This window comes from Musca vetustissima, unplaced genomic scaffold (assembly GCF_032173495.1).
Source record: "Musca vetustissima isolate MV318-11 ecotype Yass unplaced genomic scaffold, APGP_CSIRO_Mvet_v1 utg3081, whole genome shotgun sequence".
Taxonomy (NCBI): Eukaryota; Metazoa; Arthropoda; class Insecta; order Diptera; family Muscidae; genus Musca; species Musca vetustissima.
In genome coordinates, this window is record NW_026883736.1 from 245,745 (window position 1) to 266,747 (window position 21,003).

Below are 21,003 nucleotides of genomic sequence, written 5' to 3' on the forward strand. Positions count from 1 at the left end.
AATTGTGGCCGATATTTTTGGGATATATATTATAGCTAGCGATTTCTTGTGTTCGGTGACCTATAATGAAATTTGATGGAGAATATTTCATTCCTTGACATCCGCCCACTAGATCCAACTTGAGCAACCAAAATCGTAACATTTCGTAAATGTTAAAAAAAATTCGACCAAAAAATGTGTATTATTTTTCTACCTAAATTTCGTTGGTCAACTTCGGGGCTATATATTGCACCTAGAGATTTCTTGTGTTCTGAGACCTATAATGAAATTTTCTGGAGAATATTTCGTACTTTAATACCCTGCCACGAAAGTGAGTTCTGAAGGGATATTTCAAGCTCAATTTAATATTATTTCAAAAAATCCTCCTAAAAATGTGTATTATTTTTCTACCAATATTTCTTTGGTCAATTTCGGGGGTACATATTACCCCAAGAGATTTCTTGTGTTCCGAGACCTATAATGAAATTTTCTGTAGAATATTTCGTACTTTAATACCCTGCCACGAAAATGAGTTCTGGAGGGTTATTTCGAGCTTACTTGAAAATGTTTTACAAAAAATTCCCCCAAAATTATATATTTCGTATATACCCATATTGTAACCGTTATTGCATTGCTATATATAATTCCTATATTTTTTTGTATTCTCAGACCCCTAGTGAAATTCGATAAGGAATATTTTCCCCTGCATCTCAACCCGCTAACGTGAATGGTTGTGTCATGTAAATGCCTTCTTTCTTATGAATGATTCACATTTGTGTTTATCAAAAAAATTGTGGTTAGTTTTTTTCTTTTTTTTTCATTTCCTTTTTGTATTCATTTCTTCTTCCATCCATTATTAATGATTGTAATTAAATAATTAACATGGACCCCATCGCACCCCCCTCCCTCCCTCTTCTTTTATTACATTTCGATATCGTTAATAATATGAATGAAAGTCACTACTTGCCAAGGTCAGGTTGCCTCCTCGGTTTCACTTATCAATAATTGGAAATGTGATATTAGGCAAAGGGGCGAAAGGGAAGGGATAGGAGGGAGAGGGGCTGAGAATATAATATGGAACTCCTTCGAGTCTAATTTCCATTGTCCATAAAAAAATTAGCTTTTAGTTTTTTGCAATTTGTTTATCCCTCGCATAAAAAAATACGTAATGAATGTGAATTTGTTTTTGTTGTTTGTTTTTTGACTTTTATTGTTGTTGTTGTTGTAAATAAAATTCTGAATGCAATTTATTGCACTTAATTATTTTGTTGTTTCACAAGCTTATAATGAAGATGATATCTTATCGCTTGGAATGAGAAAAGGCAGGACAAAAGCGGATTGCAGCGACTTTGTAAGGTGTTTGTATAACACAGAGAACTTAGGTAGCTACTGCAGGTTGGAACCGGCTCAAAACAGGCCTAGTTGCATTTATAGATATCGGCGAAACTAGATATGGTATGCCGTTATCTAATTATTTTGCTTTAAATGGGAATTTCCTGGGAAAAAACAATTACAAAGCTGCAGCAGGGTGGTGGTGCAACTTGTCTTTAGGCCGGTTGGCAGAGGTTGACAACATTTCAGGAATGTGGGCTACACATTTACACAGTGGAACAAAAGCAAAAAAAAAAAAAAAAAAATAGAATTCTACCAAAAAATATCTAAAGAAAGAGGAGAGGGGTTTGAAGCTTTACTCTGGGCAAAAAATATTAAAAATTTGGTCCATTTTTAAAATATCAATTTTTTTCGGATCCCGATGACACCTTAGCTCTAAGAAATGTGAGGCAATATTGCTACTAGCACTCCAAAGAATATTTTTGTAAAATATATTCAGGCCGTAGCTGCTCTCTTTATGGGCTTTTTTGATAGCTCTCCTCCAAAGAAAATCTATATTTTTGGGAAAATAATTTGAATTTTGAAAACTTATTATTTTTATTCGAAATCCCAATACTATAGGTCCTCGGTGTGAGAGGCAATATTATTGTCTACTACCTAACGAATATTTTTGTAAAATATATTAATCCTCTAGACTAGACTCTATAAGTTATTTTCAGGGTCCAACATGGGGCTTTGCAAAGGATAATGTACGAACTAGGTTTCTATAAGCAATTTGTTGCCGTTTGTTTATCAGTTATTTCGTAGAGCTATGGATTTTTTGTATTCACAGACCTATAGTGAAATTTTATGAGGAATAATTTTCCATTGTGATCAACCTCCAAAAATTATCTCTTATAGGTCAAATTGACTTCGCAATGGGATAAGTACGAAATTAAGCCCACAAAATATGCTTTGTTTTTATATCCGACTTCTGACAGATTTTTTATGGGTCTAAATTAGAGCTACCGATTTCTTGTGTTAAGAGTCCTATAGTGAAATTTTATGAGGAATAATTTTTCAATTATGATTAACCTCCAAAAATTAGCCATTGGGGTTCGAAATTGGAAATAATGAAAAATGTATGATTTTAACCCCACCAACTATATATTATTTTTCTATCCGTTTTCTGCCTGAGTGTTGATGAGTCTATATTCCACAAACCGATTTCTTGTGTTCAGAGACTTATAGTGAAATTTTATGCGGAATAATTTTTCCATTTTGACCAAAGCTCTAAAATGTCCTCTTCGGGGTCAAAATAGCTTTGTAAAGGGAGAAATACGAAATTAGCCCCTCAAAATATGTTTTGTTTTGATATCCTATTTCCGACTGACTTTTGATGGGTCTAAATTATAGCTACAGATTTCTTGTGTTCAGAGACCTATAGTGAAATTTTATGAGGAATAATTTTTCCATTATGATCAACCTCGAAAAATTACCTCTTGAGGGTGAAAATGACATTGTAATGGGAGAAATACGAAATTAGCCCCTCAAACTATGTTTTGTTTTGATATCCGATTTCTGACTGAATTTTGATCGGTCTAAATTACAGTTACCGATTTCTGGTGTTCAGAGACCTATAGTGAATTTTTATGAGGAATAATTTTTCCATTATGATCAACTTTCAAAAATGACCTCTTGGGGGTCAAATTTGCTTCGCAATGGGAAAAGTACAAAATTAACCCCATAAAATATGCTTTATTTTATATACAAATTCTCATCGATATTTAATGGGAATATATTGCAGCTATCGATTTCTTGTGTGCAGATATTTATAGTGAAATTTTATGAGGAATAATTTTTCCATTTCGACCAAAGCCCTAAAATGCCCTCTTGCGGGTCAAAAAGGCTTTGTAGTGGGAGAAATACGCAATTAACCCCTCAAAATATGTTTTAGTTTGATATCCGATTTCTGACTGACTTTTGATGGGTCTATATTACAGCTACAGATTTCTTGTGTTCAGAGACCTATAGTGAAATTTTATGAGGAATAATTTTTCCATTATGATCAACTTTCAAAAATAACCTTTTCGGGGTCAAATTTGCTTGGCAATGGGAAAAGTACAAAATTAACCCCACAAAATATGCTTTATTTTATATACAAATTCTAATCGATATTTAATGGGAATATATTGCAGCTATCGATTTCTTGTGTGCAGATATTTATAGTGAAATTTTATGAGGAATAATTTTTCCATTTCGACCAAAGCCCTAAAATGCCGTTTTCGGTGTCAAAATAGCTTTGTAATGGGAGAAATACGAAATTAGCCCCTCAAAATATGTTTTAGTTTGATATATCCGATTTCTGTCTGAATTTTGATGGGTCTAAATTGCAGCTACCGATTTCTGGTGTTCAGAGACCCATAGTGAAATTTTATGAGGAAACCTCCAAAATGGCCTCTTATAGGTCAAATTGGCTTCACTATGGGAAAAGTACGTAATAAATCCCACAAAATAGGCTTAATTTTTATATCCAATTTCTCACCGATATTTGATGGGATTATATTGCAGCTATCGATTTCTTGTGTTCGGATATTTATAGTGAAATTTTATGAGGAATAATTTTTCCATTTCGACCAAAGCCCTAAAATGCCCTCTTGCGGGTCAAAAAGGCTTTGTAGTGGGAGAAATACGAAATTAACCCCTCCAAATATGTTTTAGTTTGATATCCGATTTCTGACTGACTTTTGACGGGTCTAAATTACAGCTACCGATTTTTGGTGTTCAGAGACCCATAGTGAAATTTTATGAGGAATAATTTTTCCATTGTGATCAACCTCCAAAAATGGCCTCTTATAGGTCAAATTGGCTTCACAATGGGAAAAGTACGTAATAAATCCCACAAAATAGGCTTCATTTTTATATCCAATTTCTCACCGATATTTGATGGGAATATATTGCAGCTATCGATTTCTTGTGTTCAGATATTTATAGTGAAATTTTATGAGGAATAAGTTTTCTATTTCGACCAAAGCCCTAAAATGTCGTCTTGGGGGTAAAAAAAGGCTTTGTAGTGGGAGAAATACGAAATTAACCCCTCAAAATATGTTTTAGTTTGATATCCGATTTCTGACTGACTTTTGATGGGTCTAAATTACAGCTATCGATTTCTGGTGTTCAGACACCTATAGTGATATTTTATGGAGAATATTTTTTTCCTTATGACCAGCCTCCAAAAATATCCTCTTGGGTGTAAAAAAGGCTTAGTACTGAGAAAGCTACCAATTTAACCTCACAAAATATGTTTTATTTTTATATCTCACTTCGAACCAAAATTTTATGGGTATACATAACCGCAACCGATTTCTTATGTTCAGAGACCTATAGTGAAATTTTATGAGGAATAATTTTTTCATTTTGATCAACCTCCAAAAATTACCTCTTGGAGGTGATACAAGCGTCGCAATGGTAAAAGTACAAAATTAACACCACAAAATATGCTTTATTTTTACATCCGACTTCGAACAAATATTTTTTGGGGTATATATTACCGCTATCGAATTCTGGTGTTCAGAGACCTATAGTGATATTTTATGGGAAATAATTTTTTCCTTATGACCAACCTCCAAAAATGACCTCTTGGCTGTCAAAAAGGATTTGTATTGAGAGAGCTACCACTTTAACTCCACAAATTATGTTTTATTTTTATATCTCACTTCGAAGCAAAATTTTATGCGTATATATTACCGCTACCGATTTCTTGTGTTCAGACACCTATAGTGAAATTTTATGAAGAATAATTTTTTCATTATGATCAACTTTCAAAAATTACCTCTTCGGGGTGAAAATAGCTTCGGAATGATAAAAGTACAAAATTAACCCCACAAAATGTGCTTAATTTTTATATCGGACTTCGAACCAATATTTTATGGGTATATATTACCGCTATCGCTTTCTTGTGTTCAGGGACTTATAATGAAATTTTATGGGAAATAATTTTCTCATTACAATCAACCTCCAAAAATTACATCTTGGAGGTCAAAATAGCTTTGTAATGGAAAAAGTGCGAAATAAACACCTTTAGACTTTATTTTTTCAACCGATTTTTTCATCTGATATTTCATGGCTATATATCATACCTACCGATTTCATGTGTTCAGAGTCCTATAGCGATTTCTTGTGTTCCGGAACTTATAATGAAATTTTGTGGGAAATAATTTTCTCATTACAATCAACCTCCAAAAATTACATCTTGAAGGTCAAAATAGCTTTGTAATGGAAAAAGTGCGAATAAACGCCTTTAGGCTTTATTTTTTCTAACCGATTTTTTTATCTGATATTTCATGGCTATACATCACACCTACCGATTTCTGGTGTTCAGAGACCTATAGTGAAATTTTATGAGGAATAATTTTCCGATTATGATTATCCTCCGAAAATAACTTATTGTGGGTCAAAATGGCATTACAATGAGAAAATCACAGAATTTCCATTGTTTGTTTGTACACTCATTTTGTGGTCGATATTTGCCTGATATATATTATAGCTAGCCAATTTGTATATTCAGTGACCTATGGTGAAATTTTATGAGGAATCATTTTTCCATTACAACCATCCATCTCAAAAAATATTTTGACCGTCAAAATGCCTCTGTAATGGAATATGATGGACTTTTATCCTCGAAATCAGTTTTTTATATTATTCCGAATTTGTATCGAATGTTTGCATGGTATATAGTACAGCTACCGATTTCCCGTGTTTGGGAACCTATAATGGAATTTGATGAGGAATATTTCTTTCATTGCTACTATATCCCGAAATTGGCATATGGAGGACAAAATGCCACTTTAATGGGAAAGAGTACCAAATTTGCATTTGAAATTTGTATTCTTATTGGATATCCAAATTCTTGTTGGTATTTGAAGGGTTATATATAAAAGGTACCGATTTATTGTGTTCAGAGACCTATAGTGAAATTTTATGAGGAATAAATTTTCCATTACCATCAACCCTCTAAAATCAAAACTTTTGCTATAAATGGGCTCTAAACCAAAAATAACAAAAAAATATGAAACTTTCAAAGAATATCCTGATTAGAGCCCTTCCCTTAGCCGTTGGAGGTTTGAAATATTCTACAAAAATATTCCCCTTAGGGTGATGACTAACACTGCCGAACACACCTTATGTCTACAATTGAGTCATCTTCATTAAAAATCGAATCATATATGATTGGGCTGCACTTGTTTTTGTTTTATCAAATTGCTTTATGACCACAACCTAACCTATAGCACAAATATAATATCATTTAAAATATTAAAAAAAAACAACAACAAATAAATATATTTTAAAATGCAATCAAAAATTTGTTATAGGTCAACATTAAATGTTCATATTTATTAACTTCGATTAATTTAAATATATGAAGTTGGCAGACAAGATGACAGCAGCCAACCGGGCAATCAGTCATCTTTCTTCGATTTCTTTTTGTGGTTTATTTCTACATTTGCCGGTTAATATGTTTGTTTTCATTTTCAATTTTATTTTTTTTGTTTATCAGAGGAACCCTCCCCCTCTATTTCAAACTTTCATTTAATGTATGCCATCACTAATGACAGTCGGACAATTTGGACTTTGGTCAAGGTAAAAAATATTTTGAATTAAAAAAAGAAAACAAAAAAGACAAACTACAACAACAACTGATGTTAATTAACAACACACCAAGCCAGGGGGCTGGCTTTTGAATTAAAAAAAAAAAACTACAAAAGCAACAGAAAAACTTGAAAAACTTTTTATCGAAACACCCCTTTCCACAAGCCCCGAAACCACAAAGAAATCCATTTGAGCGATTAATATATCTTAAGGTTTAGAAAAGAAATAAAAATAAAAAAATTTGGTAACCGGTCGTAACCGGTTTTTTGTGGATTCGAAGCTAACTAAAAAATTCAATTTTGTTTGTAACAAAATAAATAAAATATTTTTTAATGATATTAGTATTAGAAGATTTTTAGGGGAAATTTTTTCCAGAAGGAGACTTATGGAAGACCTCACCGATCTTCGATAGACTTATAGGAAACCTATATATGGCAGAGTAGAAGATCTTCTTCTATACTACTTATAAAGTACCCTATTTAGAAATATTAAGGCTCGACATAGCCTTCAAATAGAAAAATTTCGAAAATATCCTCAAAAAATATTTTTTGTCTTAATAGACCCCACAGCTTGTAACTGATTTTTCATGGGCCTACATTATAGTTACGGACTTCTTGTGTTGGGTGGCTTTTAGTAAAATTTAGTGTAGAATATTTTTCCCCTGAACTTCATCCCTCTGAAACAACACTTGGAGGGTCAGATCGGCCTTACAATGGCAAAAGGTTGGGAAAATAAGCGCCCAAAGGATGAGTTTTGATATAGTCATATTGTAACCGTTATATTTTTATTATATATTATAGCTACCGATTTCTGGTGTTCGGAGACTTAAAACGAAATTTAGTGTAGAATATTTTCTCCATTACCACCAAGCCCCCAAAATGACATATTGGGGGACAAAATGGCCTTTAAATAGAGCAAGTCCGAAAATAGATCATATAAAGGGAGAATTGCTACATCTATATTGTCGATATAGATCATAACTATCGATTTCTGGTGTTCGGAGACCCATAGTGAAATTTAGTGTAGAATAAATTCTCCATTACCACCAATCCCCTAAAATACCATAATACGGGTCAAAATGGCCTTGAAATGGACCATAACTCCAAAAAGAGAGAATTTCGATATAAACAAATTGCTACAGCTATATTGTTGACATATATTATAGCTGCAGATTTATGGTGCTCTGAGACCCATAGTAGAATTTAGTGTAGAATATTTTCTCCATTAAAAACAACCCCCTACAACGGCTTATTGGGGGTCAAAAAGGCCTTGAAATGGAACATTTCCGAAAATAGCTTCTAAAATGTGAGAATTTTCTTTTTTCAAATTGTTACAGCTATATTGTCGATATCGATCATAGCTACCGATTTTTTGGTGTTCGGAGACTTATAGTGAAATTTAGTGTGAAATGAGGTCTCCATTACAATCAACCCTTTAAAATAGCATTCTGGGGTTCAAAATGGCCTTGAAATGTAGCAAGCCCGAAAATAGCTCCTAAAAGGGAGAACTTTGATATAATCAAATTGCCATAGCTATATTGTCGATATAGATCGTAGCTACCGATTTCTTATGTTTGGAGACCCATAGTGGAATTTTGTGTAAAATATTTTTTCCATGACCACCAACCCTCTACAATGGTATATTGGGAGTCAAAATGGCCTTTAAATTGGACAAGTCCGAAAATAGCTCCTAAAAGGGAGAATTTTGATATAATAAAATTGCTGAAGCTATATTGTCGATATATATCATAGCTACCAATTTCTGGTATTCGGAGACTTATAGTGAAATTTAGTGTAGAATATTTTCTCCATTACCATCAATCCCCTAAAATGCCATTATGGGGGTCGAATAGGCAGTAAAATGAAAAAAGTAGGAAAATAATTGTCAAAAGCGTAATTTCTATGTAGTCGTATTGTAACCGTTATTTTTAGGTCATGTATTATAGCTACCGATTTCGTATGTTTGGAGACCCATAGTGAAATTTAGTGTAGAATATGTTCTCCATTACCATAAATTTCCTAAAATGTCATTATAGCAGTCAAATCGGCAGAACGATGAAAAAAGTAGGAAAAATAATAGCTCAAAGGGGAATTTCTTCATAGTCATATTGTAACCGTTATTTGTAGGTTATGTATTATAGCTACCGATTTTTGGTGTTCTGAGACCCATAGTGAAATTTAGTGTAGAATATTATCTTCATTACCACCAACCCCCAAAAATACCATTATACGGGTCAAAGCGTCAGTACAACGCAAAATCCCACAAAATAACCTCAAAAAATAAATAATTTATATACATCTATTTGTAACCGTTATATTTAGGTTATGTGTTATAGCTACCGATTTCTGGTTTTCGAAGACCTATAGTGAAATTTAGTGTAGAATATGTTCTCCATTACCACAAAACCCCTACAATGACATATAAAGGGTCAAAACGACCTTGAAATGGAAGAAGTAAGAACAATATCCCAAAAATAAGGCAATTTTTATATAGTCAATTAGTAACCGTTATATATTTGATATATATCACAGCTATCGATTTTTGATGTTCCGTGACTTAGGGTGAAATATTGTGTAGAATATGTTCTCCATTACCATCAACCCCCTAAAATGTCATTAAAGGGGTCAAATCGGCATTAAAATGAAAAATTCAGGTATATAAACCCAAAAAGAAAAAAATAACAATTTATTTACATAGATTTATAACCGTTATATATAGGTTATGTATTATAGCTAGCGATTTTTTGTGCAGAGTGACTTATGGTGAAATCTTGTGTAGAATATTTTCTTCATTGACATTATGACCCAATTACGGCGTTTTGCCCGAGAAAATGGCCATGAAATGAAAAATGTAAACAAACGGCTCTTCAAATGCCCTTTAAGGGATTTTTTACCCACAAAGGACCCATATGACCGCTATTTGAATTCCGGTGAACCCCACAGATGAACCCTCTTTATGAAGTAGATCATGAAATATTTTCTATTACGTTCTTTGTCGGTCCTTAACGATATTAATTTCCTTAGACTTTGTACTTTAATCTGATGATTTATGATCTGAGTCTATTTTTTAGTTGGATTTTTATCTGATTTATATTTTTTTAGAGGGAACAAAGTTTAGTCCGTATACTTTTTATCTGATTTAAATTTTTTTTTAATAATATATAGTGAGTTAACTATCATATCATAAAATTTTAGACCTTGGCAGGTGTGCCGCCGCCGCCATACGAAGTCCATCGACATTACACCTGTGTTTCTCTACAAACATGTGTAAATTATCATTTTGGATGGCAAAGAAAAACATAACCAAAAAATAAAAACTATATCAGATTGTCTTATCTAATAAAAAAGTTTATAAATTTTTTTAGACATTTCAGACTTTGCATATCATGTGAGTTAACAAAAAAATCTGTCTGCTATTTGGATTTTTTTTATCACTCAAATTAGGTTAACTTTATTTTGTGCAAAAATAAATTTTATCTAATCCCCTTAATGAGGGGGGTGGGTCTATATATATCAAAAACAATAAAAATTCTGCAATAAAAATTTTATTGTTTTTATCAAAAATTCTTTAATAAACATTTAAAATTTTTATCAAACTTCAAAAAAAACAAGAAAAATGCCAAATCATTTCTTATCAAAAACTGTCTACAATCAGGGTATATTTATTTGAAAAAAAAAATATTAGTTTTTTTTCTAGAAATGTGATAACATGTCTACCTACACCTTGAGACATAACGAGATTAGAAATGAAGTTTGGTGGGGGGTCTGCACAGAGTATATTGAACACATGTTATCACATAATTAAACGTGTGACCTAAATTGAAGGAGAACAGACGCAATCGATCGGGTTAATATTGATTATATGGCGAATTTCACAATATTTTATTAGGTGGCCAATTCAGGTGGGGAGGCTAATGGCAGTTAAGGAGGGGGAGGAGGGTAGTGTCAAGGGAAATAATGTTCTACATCGAATTTCATTATAGGTCACCGAACAAAAGAAATCGGTAGCTATATTACATTCATACGAAATATCGACTGAATCATTGGTGTTTGGGCTTTGGGGTCAATTTCCGACATTTCCAATAGGAGACCAATTTTGGGCCTTTAACGTTATTTTATGGGGATGGAGCCAATGGAAAATATATTTTACATTAAATTTTGCTATAGGTCTCAGAACAAAAGAAATCGGTAGCTATCATATAGATGTCGAAAATATTGGGTACATTTTGGGTTTTTGGCCCAAATTCTGACCAATTTTCATTAAATGACCAATTTTAATCCTCAAATACCATTAAAGAGGGGTGGTGTCAAGGGAAACTATATTCTACATCAAATTTCACTAAAAGTCTCCAAACATTGGAAATCTCTACCTATAATATAAACCTACGAAATATACGTTCAAACTTTGGTACTAAGGGTTTTGTGTCAAATTCTGACCAATTTCAACCCCCCAAATACCACTTTAGGGTGGAGGTGTCAAGGGAAACTATATTCTGTATAAAATTTCACTATAAGACTAGGAGCAAAAGATCTTGGTAGCTAGAATATAATTCTACGAAATATAAGCTGAAACTTTGGTTTTTTGGGTCAATTTCTGACTTTTCCATTAGGAGATCAATTTTGGGCTCTTATCGATATTTTAGGGACTTGAATCCAATGGAACATATATTCTAAATCAAATTCCACTATATGTCTCGGAACAAATGATATCGGTAGCTATAATATTTGTATAAGAAATATCGATTACATTTTGGGTATTTGGGTTTTTGGCCCAAATTCTGACCAATTTTCATTAAATGACCAATATTAACCCTCAAATGCCATTTTTGGGGGAGGTCTCAAGGGAAACTATATTCTACATCAAATTTCACTAAAAGTCTCCAAACATCGGTAATCTCTAGCTATAATATAAACCTACGATATGTAGGTTCAAACTTTGGTACCAAGGGTTTTTGGGTCAAATTCTGACAAATTTTCATTAAATGACCAATTTTACCACCCAAATACCATTTCAGCGGGTAGATGACAAGGTAAACTATATTCTATATAAAATTTCACTATAAGACTCGGAACAAAAGAAATTGCTACCTATAATATAAACTTACGAAATATAGGCTGAAACTTTGGTTTTTGGGTCAATTTCTGACTTTTCCATTTGGAGACCAATTTTGGGCTCTTAACGATATTTTAGGGTCTTGGATCCAATGGAACATATATTCTACATCGATATTCACTGTAAGTTTCGGGACAAAAGAAATCGGTAGCTATAATATTTGTGTAAGAAGATTCGATTACATTTTGGGTATTTTGGGTTTTTGGCCCAAATTCTGACCAATTTTCATTAAATGACCAATTTTAACCCCCAAATGCCATTATAGGGGGGAGGTGTAAAGGAGAACAATATTCTACACCAAATTTTACTATAGGTGTCCGAACTAAAGAAATCGGTAACTTATATATAAACCAACAAAATATTGGCGAAAACTTTCGTGTTTTGGTTTTTGGGTCAATTTGGTATATTATCGATTGGGAGATCAATTGTTATTCTTTAACGGTATTTTAGGAACTTGGATCCAATGGTACATATATTCTACATCAAATTTCACTATATGTCTCGGAACAAAAGAAATCGGTAGCTATACTATTTGTGTAGGAAAATTCGATTACAATTTGGGTATTTTGAGGTTTTGGCCCAAATTCTGACCAATTTTCATTAAATGACCAATTTTACCCCCTAAATACCATTTTAGGGGGGAGGTGTCAAGGGAAACTATATTCTACATCAAATTTCACTATAAATCTCCAAACATCGGTAATCTCTACCTATAATATAAACCTACGATATGTAGGGTCAAACTTTGGTACCAAGGGTTTTTGGTTCAAATTCTGACCAATTTTAATAAAATGACCAATTTTACCACCAAAATACCACTTTAGGGTGGAGGTGTCAAGGGAAACTATATTCTGTATAAATTTTCACTATAAGACTCGGAACAAAAGAAATCGCTACCTGTAATATAAACCTACGAAATATAGGTTCTGACTTTGGTTTTTGGGGTCAATTTCTGACTTTACCATTAGGAGGCCAATTTTGGGCTCTTTACGTTATCTTAAGGTCTTGGATCCAATGGAACATATATTCTACATCAAATTTTACTATAAGTCTCCGAACAAATGAAATCGGTAGCTATAATATTTGTGTAAGAAAATTCGATTACATTTTGGGTATTTTGAGGTTTTTGGCCCAAATTCTGACCAATTTTCATTAAATGACCACTTTTAGCCCCCAAATACCATTTTAGAGGGTAGATGCCAAGAAAAACTATATTCTATATTAAAATTCACTATAAGTCTCCGAACAAAAGATCATGGTATCTATAATATTTGTATAAGAAATGTCGATTACATTTTGGATATTTGGGGTTTTGGCCCAAATTCTGACCAATTTTCATTAAATGACAAATTTTAACCCCCAAGTGCCGTTGTAGGGGGGAGGTGTCAAGGGAAACTAAGTTCTGCATCAAATTTCACTGTAAGTCTCGAAACCAAAGAAATCTGTAGCTATAGTATTTTTATAAGAAATATCGCATACAACTTGGGTATTTTGGATTTTTGGACGAAATTGGTAACCTTTCCATAAAAAAATCCAATTTCACCCTCTGCATGAAATTTTATGGGGGTAGCCGTAAGGAAAAAAATATTCTTCATAAAATTCCACTATAAGTCTCTTAACATCGGAAATCGCTAGCTATAATACATATCTGGGAAATATCGCTTACAATTTGGGTATTTTGGTCTTTTGGACCAAATTGGTATATTTCCCTTAAAAACCCGATTTCACCCCCTGTATGACATTTTCCGGGGTTGATCGCAAGGAAAAAATATTTCTCATAAAATTCTACTATAAGTCTCCGCAAATCGGAAATCTGTAACTATAGAATATATCTAGAAAATGTCGCTTAAAATTTGGGTATTTTGGGGTTTTGGGCCAAATTGCACCTTTTATGGAAAAGTTATCAACCTTTTCCATAAAAGGTGGAATTTCACCCCTTGCATGACATTTCCCGAGGGTGTTCGCAAGGAAAAAAATATTCCTCATAAAATGCTACTATAAATCTGCGAACATCGGAAATCGCTAGCTATAATACATTTCAAAGAAATATCGGTTAAAATGTGGGTTTTTTGTTTTTTGGGCCAAATTGTTAACTTTTCCATAAAAGGCCAATTTGTCGCCCCTGTTTGCAATTTCCCGAGGGTGTTCGCAAGGAAAAAAATATTCCTCATAAAATTCTACTTAAAGTATGCGAACATCGGAAATCGCTAGCTATAATACATATTTGGGAAATATCGCTTGCAATTTGTGTATTTTGGGCTTTTGGGCCAAATTTGCATATTTCCCTTAAGAAACCCGATTTCACACCCTGCATGACATTTTCCGGGGGTGGTCGCAAGGAAAAACATATTTCTCATAAAATTCTACTATAAGTCTCCGCACATCGGAAATCTGTAACTATAATATATATCTCTAGAAAATATCGCTTAAAATTTGGGTATTTTGGGGTTTTGAGCTAAATTGGTATATTTCCCTTAAGAGAACCGATTTCACCCCCTAAATGAAAATTTCCGAGGTTAGTTGCAAGGAAAAAAATATTCCTCATAAAATTGTACTATAAGTCTGAGAACATCGGAAATCACTAACTATAATACATATCTAAGATATATCGTTTACAATTTACGTATGTTGCGGTTTTGGGCCAATTTAGTACCCTTTCCATAAAAAAGCCAATTTCACCCCCTGCATAAATTTTTTTTGGGGGTAGTGACAAGGGAAAAACTATTCCTCATAAAATTCCACTATAAGTCTGTGAACATCGGAAATCGCTAACTATAATATATACCCAGAGAATATCTGTTACAATATGGATATTCAAATTCTTTTGTCCACTTTTTCCATAAAACGCCCCCCTGCATGACATTTCCCGTGGGTGTTCGCAAGGAAAAAAATATTCCTCATAAAATTCTACTATAAGTCTCCGCACATCGGAAATCTGTAACTATAATATATATCTAGGAAATATCGCTTAAAATTTGGGTATTTTGGGGTTTTGGGCCAAATTGGTATATTTCCCCTAAGAGAACCGATTTCACCCCCTAAATGAAAATTTCCGAGGTTGGTTGCAAGGAAAAAAATATTCCTCATAAAATTCTACTATAAGTTGTCAAACATAGAAAATCGGTAGCATTAATATATATCTAGGAAATATGGGTCAAATGTGGATAATTTGTATTTTGGGCCAAACTGGTAGCATTTCCATAAAAACCCAATTTTACCCCTTGCCTGCCACTTTTTCGTAGGTGGTGTCAAGGAAAAAACTATTCCTCATAAAATTTTATGATATGTTTCCGAACATCGGAAATCGCTAACTATAATATATACCCAGGAAATATCTGTTACAATATGGATATTAAAATTTTTGGGTTTTTTGGTCCATTTTGGTAACTTTTCCATAAATGGCCAATTTTACCACCCTGCATTAAAGTTTTTCTGGGGTGTTTATAAAGAAAAAAATATTCCTCATAAAATTCCACTATAAGTCTCCAAGCATCGGAAATCTCTTACTATAATATATACCCTTGAAATATCCATTACAATTTGGATATTCAAATTTTTGGGCCTTTAGAAGGCCATTTAAGGATTTTTGGTCGTTTTTTGGTATGTTTTTTGTTCATTTTTTTCAACTCACCTGGAGTATAGATGGGATTTACTGTGGTCACTGTCAAACCCGCCTCAATGGCACCCAATACAACACCGGGATATTCGGGTAAATTTGGCATACAAACGGCAACAACATCTCCCTGCTGCAGCTTAAATTTCATCTGTAGACGAACGGCCAAGGCGGCACTGTTATCACGCAGTTCAGCATAGGTATATTGGCGGCCGGTAATGACATCGACCTTGAAAGGGAAGAAAATAAGAAGAAAAACATTATTTAGAAATAAGATTTTTATAACAAAATTTTTTTTAAATAAAATTTTTACAAAAAAAAATTTTTTACATTTTTATAAAAAAAATATTAATAAAATTTTTATAAATTTTTTTTAAATAAAATTTTTATAAATTTTTTTAAATAAAATTTTTATAATTTTTTTTTTAAATAAAATTTTTATAATTTTTTTTTTTTAAATAAAATTTTTATAAATAAAATTTTTTTCAAAAAAATATGTTTCATAAAAAAAAAATAAAAATCCAATTAATTCTGTAAATATCCAATATTTTCAGTTAAATTTTTGAGATCCCTAGGTCCATATTTTTTAATGGGTGGAATCGATATTTTAAATGCGCAATTTCAAAACCGCACACATTTTTCTAAATTATTCTAGTGACCTATATTTTTGTGCTTTGCAAAAAAAGTTCTGTTTACTAATTCTATACACGCCAAAGAGAGAAAGGGAGAGAGGGGGAGAGAGTGTCGGCTTGGGGGGAAATTTATCATCACACAAATAAATATATATAACAAATTTAGCATCATATTTTCTCATCTTGTTTAATTTTCAAATCTAAATTTATTTAAAAGAATAATTTTCATGTTTTTTTTCATTCGAATTTTTTTTTTTTGTTATTTTTGGTTCAGAGGGGAACTTTGAGACCTCTCATTTACCGCTGTGTGTCTGTTTTTTTGTTTGTTTGTTTGATACAATCAGTCAGTTGTACGTGCGACGAACGTATAGACAAAGTCCAAAGTTCGTCATGGCAATGTTCAAAGTCTAAACCAAAAAAATATAAAATTAATTCCCTCTCCTTGGTGGTTTGTTTGCACTGCTGCTCTCAGCTGTTTTTTAGGCTCTCAGTCAAAATTAAAACAACAACAAAAACAATAAAAATTAAAAAACGACGGGCCCCACTACTGTAAACAATGTTTGGAACCTGTTGCAAAACAACAACAACAACCTGGCAATTATACGGTTGGTTTGTTGTTTGGCTGCTTGGTCGAGCCCACTGTACAGTTCAATGAGTTAGGAGGGAAGAGAGAGCAAGAAAAAGAGCGAGTGTGTGTGTTTGTGTTTGGGGTATAGATAAAACAAAAACAAAACTATTTTGTGTTAGACAATACAATGCATAATTTTACAACAGGATCGGGCAGAGAATAACCAATTTGTGTTGCGTTGTCGATGTGTGTGTGTGTGTGTGTCAATGGGGTTTCACAGTTGTTTCAATTGAATGTGCATTAGAGGAGTATGCTTTTATTTACTTTGGCAAGAGAGCACGCGTGCGGAGTTTTGCCTGATGTGGTTTTACAATGCATGATGATTTCTGTTTTATTCCCTTACCGGTAACCGTGAGATATTAGAAAACAGAAAATAAAACATACAACAACAATTGTTAAGCGTGTAACAAACACAAATATATTGTTTGATAATCGACCTGTGTCTATGATACAGTGGTCAGCGTAAGTCTATGGCACGCTTATGCAGATTTGTTTTTTTTTTAATTTAAATTATTCAGAGTTTTAATTGGTGTACGATTTTTTGTTTTTTTTTTTGTATTTTTTTTCTTGTAGCAAACTTGACATTGACAGTTTAATGATGACGTGCGCATAACGGAAATCATAATGAAATGTGATCATTAAATTGAAATTGACGTAGGAAACTTAAAGAAGAAGAAACGCAAAGAAAAAAAATAAAAATTAATTGCCAAAGTCATCCATTCAGTGTTCAAAGTTCACAAGTTGCGGAACTATGACAAATAAAAAAAAAAAAAATACAAAAAATGATAATTAGGTTTTTTCAAAAAAAAAAAAAAAAAAAAAAACCTTAAAATAAATACATAATAATTAAAATAAAAAAAAAAACACACACACAAAAGCTTTTGGTTGCTTCGAAGGCAAGAGTAAAAAATTAAAAAATATTTTAATAAAAAAATATAAATTTGATCCCCAAATTATGGCTACAGAATGCCTGAGGCTTTACAAATTCAAAAATTGTCCAGGAAAAAATGTCCCCAAATTTTTGTTATGGAATGTCAGAACACCTTAAAACTTGAAAAAAATCACAGAACTGTAAAAAAATCCTAAAAAACAACCACAGAATTTTTATTGGGATTAAAAAAATTGCCCGGAGTTGTGAAAATGTCCCCTAATTTTGCTTCTAAAATCACTAAAAACCACAACATTAAAATAAAATCCACAATTTTGCAAAAATTCAATTTTCGGAGGTTTTTGAAAATCCCCGGGATTTTTTGGGATTTTTAAAACATTGCGCGGAATTGTGAAAATGGCCCCGGATCTGGTTATAGAGTGCCAAAAATCATAAAATTTAAAAAAAAATCCACAAATTTGCAAAAAATCAATTCCTGGACATTTTTAAAAATCCCCGGAATTTTCTGGGATTAAAAAAAAATTCCCGGCTTTATGAAAATGTCCCCAAATTCTGTTTCTAGAATGTCAAAAATAATAAAATTTTAAAAGAAAATCCAGAAATTTACCAAAAACCAACTCCTGAAGATTTTTGGAAAAAACCGGGATTTTTGAAAAATCCTCGGGTTTATAAAAATGTCCCCAAATTCTGTTTCTAGAATGCCAAAAATAATAAAATTTTAAAAGAAAATCCAAAAATTTGCAAAAAATCAATTCCTGGAGATTTTTGAAAATCCCCAGGATTTTTTTGGGATTTTTGGAAAATCGCTTGGGATTGTGAAAACATCCCCGGATTCTAGTTATAGAATGCCAAAAATCATTAAATTATACAAAACTCCACAAAATTTGAAAAAAAACAATTCCTGGAGATTTTTGAAAATCCCCGGAACGTTTCTGGGATTGTTTAAAACTCGCTGGGGATGGTGAAAATATCCCCCATATTATGATTATATGGTTTCAAAAGCCTTATAAAATAATTTAATTTAAAAAAATGAAAAAAATATTATTCTCTGAAAATTTTAAAAAATCCCAGATTTTTTTTTGAGATTTTCAAATGTGGATTGTGAGAAAATTTACCCAAATTCTTTAAAAAAAAAAATGCCAAAAAAAATCAATTCCTAGAGACTTTTGAAAATCCCTGGAATGTTTCTGGGATTTTTAAAAATCGCTTAAAATTGTGATTATAGGATTTCAAAAGCCTAACAAAATAATTAAATTTATAAAAATTGTAAAAAAAAATCCTCGGAATTGTGAAAATGCCCCCAAATTCTATTTCTAAAATGCCAAAAAATCATAAAATTGTAAAAAAAAACACAAATTTTCAAAAAAAAAAAAAAAAATCAATTCCTGGATTTTTTTGAAAATCCCCAGATTTTGTTACGGATTTAAAAAAAACGCTCGGTTATGAAAATGTCCCCAGTTTTTGATTACAGGGTTTCAAAAGCCTTATAAAATAATTAAATTCATAAAAATTGCAAAAAAAAATAATTCCTGGAGATTTTTGAAAATTCCCGCAATTTTTCTGTGGATTTTCAAAAATCGCTATGGATTATGAAAATGTCCCAGATTCTGTTTCTAGAATGCCAAATATCCAAAAAGTTGTATAAAATCCAAAAATTTTGCAAAAAATCAATTCCTAGAGATTTTTGAAAATTCCCAGAATTTTTCTGGGATTTTTGAAAATCGCTTGGGATTGTGAAAATGTCCCCAAATTGTGATTATAGGGTTTCAAAAGCCTGGGATTTTTGGGATTTTTTGAAAATCGCTCGGGATTGTTTGATTTCTAAACCCTCAAAAAAATAATTAAATTTCAAAAAAATGTAAAAAATATTTAAAATCCACAAAATTTGGAAAAAATTAAATCCCGGAGTTTTTAAAAAAAAAATCCCCGAAATTTTTCTAGGATTTTTAAAATTCGAACGGGAGTGTAAAAATATGACCAGTTTTTGGTTATAGAATGTAAAACAATCCCTAAAATTCACAATAATTCTAAAAAAAATCCGGAATATTTAAAAATGAATGAATTCCCCGAAATTTTCCGTGATTTTTAAAAAAATCTAGCGGAATTGTGAAAATGTCACCAGATTCTAGTATTAGACACAATTCTATAGAAACTATAAAATTTTCAAAAAAAAAAAAAAAAAAAATTCCTGTAGATTGTGAAAATGTCCCCAGATTATGTTTATTGAATGCCAATTATTTAAAAAATGTTATAAAATTACAAAAAATCAATTCCTGGATATTTTAAAAATTTCCCCAATTTTTCTGGGATTTTCATATATTGTTCGGGATTGTTAAAATATCCCCAGATTATGGTTGTAGAATGTAAATAACTCTAAAAATTATATAAAATTGCCAAAAATTAAATCCTGGAAATTTTAAAAAAAATTTTGGGAGATTCAAAAAAATACCAAATTTTTCTGGGATTTTAAAATTTTTAAATTCCCCGAAAATTTTCTGGGATTTTCAAATATCGCCCGGGATTGTGAAAAAGTCCCCAGATTGGGTTTACTCTGTTTATCGAATGTCAATTACTTAAAAAATGATATAAAATTTAAAAAAAAAAACAATTCATGGAGATTTAAAAAATTCCCCGAACATTTTCTGGGATTTTCAAATATTGCCCGGGATTGTGATAATGTCCCCAGATTTTGGTTATGGAATACCAAATACTTAAAAAATGATATAAAATTACAAAAAATCATTTCCTGGAGATTTAAAAAATTCCCCGAAAATTTTCTGGGATTTTCAAATATTGCCCGGGATTGTGGAAATGTCCCCAGGTTCTGTCTATAGAATGAGAATTGCTTTAAAAATTACATAAAAATGTAAAAAATCAATTCCTGGAGATTTAAAAAATCCCCCAAAAATTTTCTGGGATTTTCAAATACCGCCCGGGATTGTGAAAATGTCCCCAGATTCTGTTTATCGAATGCCAAGTACTCAAAAAATTATATAAAATTGTAAAAAATCAATTCCAGGAGATTTAAAAAATTCCCCAAAAAATTTCTGGGATTTTTAAATATTGCCCGGGATTGTAAAAATATACCCAGATTCGGGTTATAGAATGTCAATTGCTTTAAAAATAATAAAAAATTATAAAAAATCAATTCCTGGAGATTTAAAAAATTCCCCGAAAATTTTCTGGGATT

At 31.9% G+C, this 21,003-nt stretch overlaps 1 protein-coding gene across 1 annotated transcript in view; it reads right to left on the minus strand.

The window, feature by feature from the left end:
* LOC133330770 (probable 4-coumarate--CoA ligase 1) overlaps nucleotides 1-21,003 on the minus strand; it is a 37,363-nt gene that overhangs the window by 4,080 nt on the left and 12,280 nt on the right. Inside the window, exon 2 of the mRNA XM_061539180.1 lies at nucleotides 15,683-15,893. Within this exon, the coding sequence (XP_061395164.1) occupies nucleotides 15,683-15,893 (211 nt within the window). The remainder of the gene's footprint in view (nucleotides 1-15,682; nucleotides 15,894-21,003) is intronic.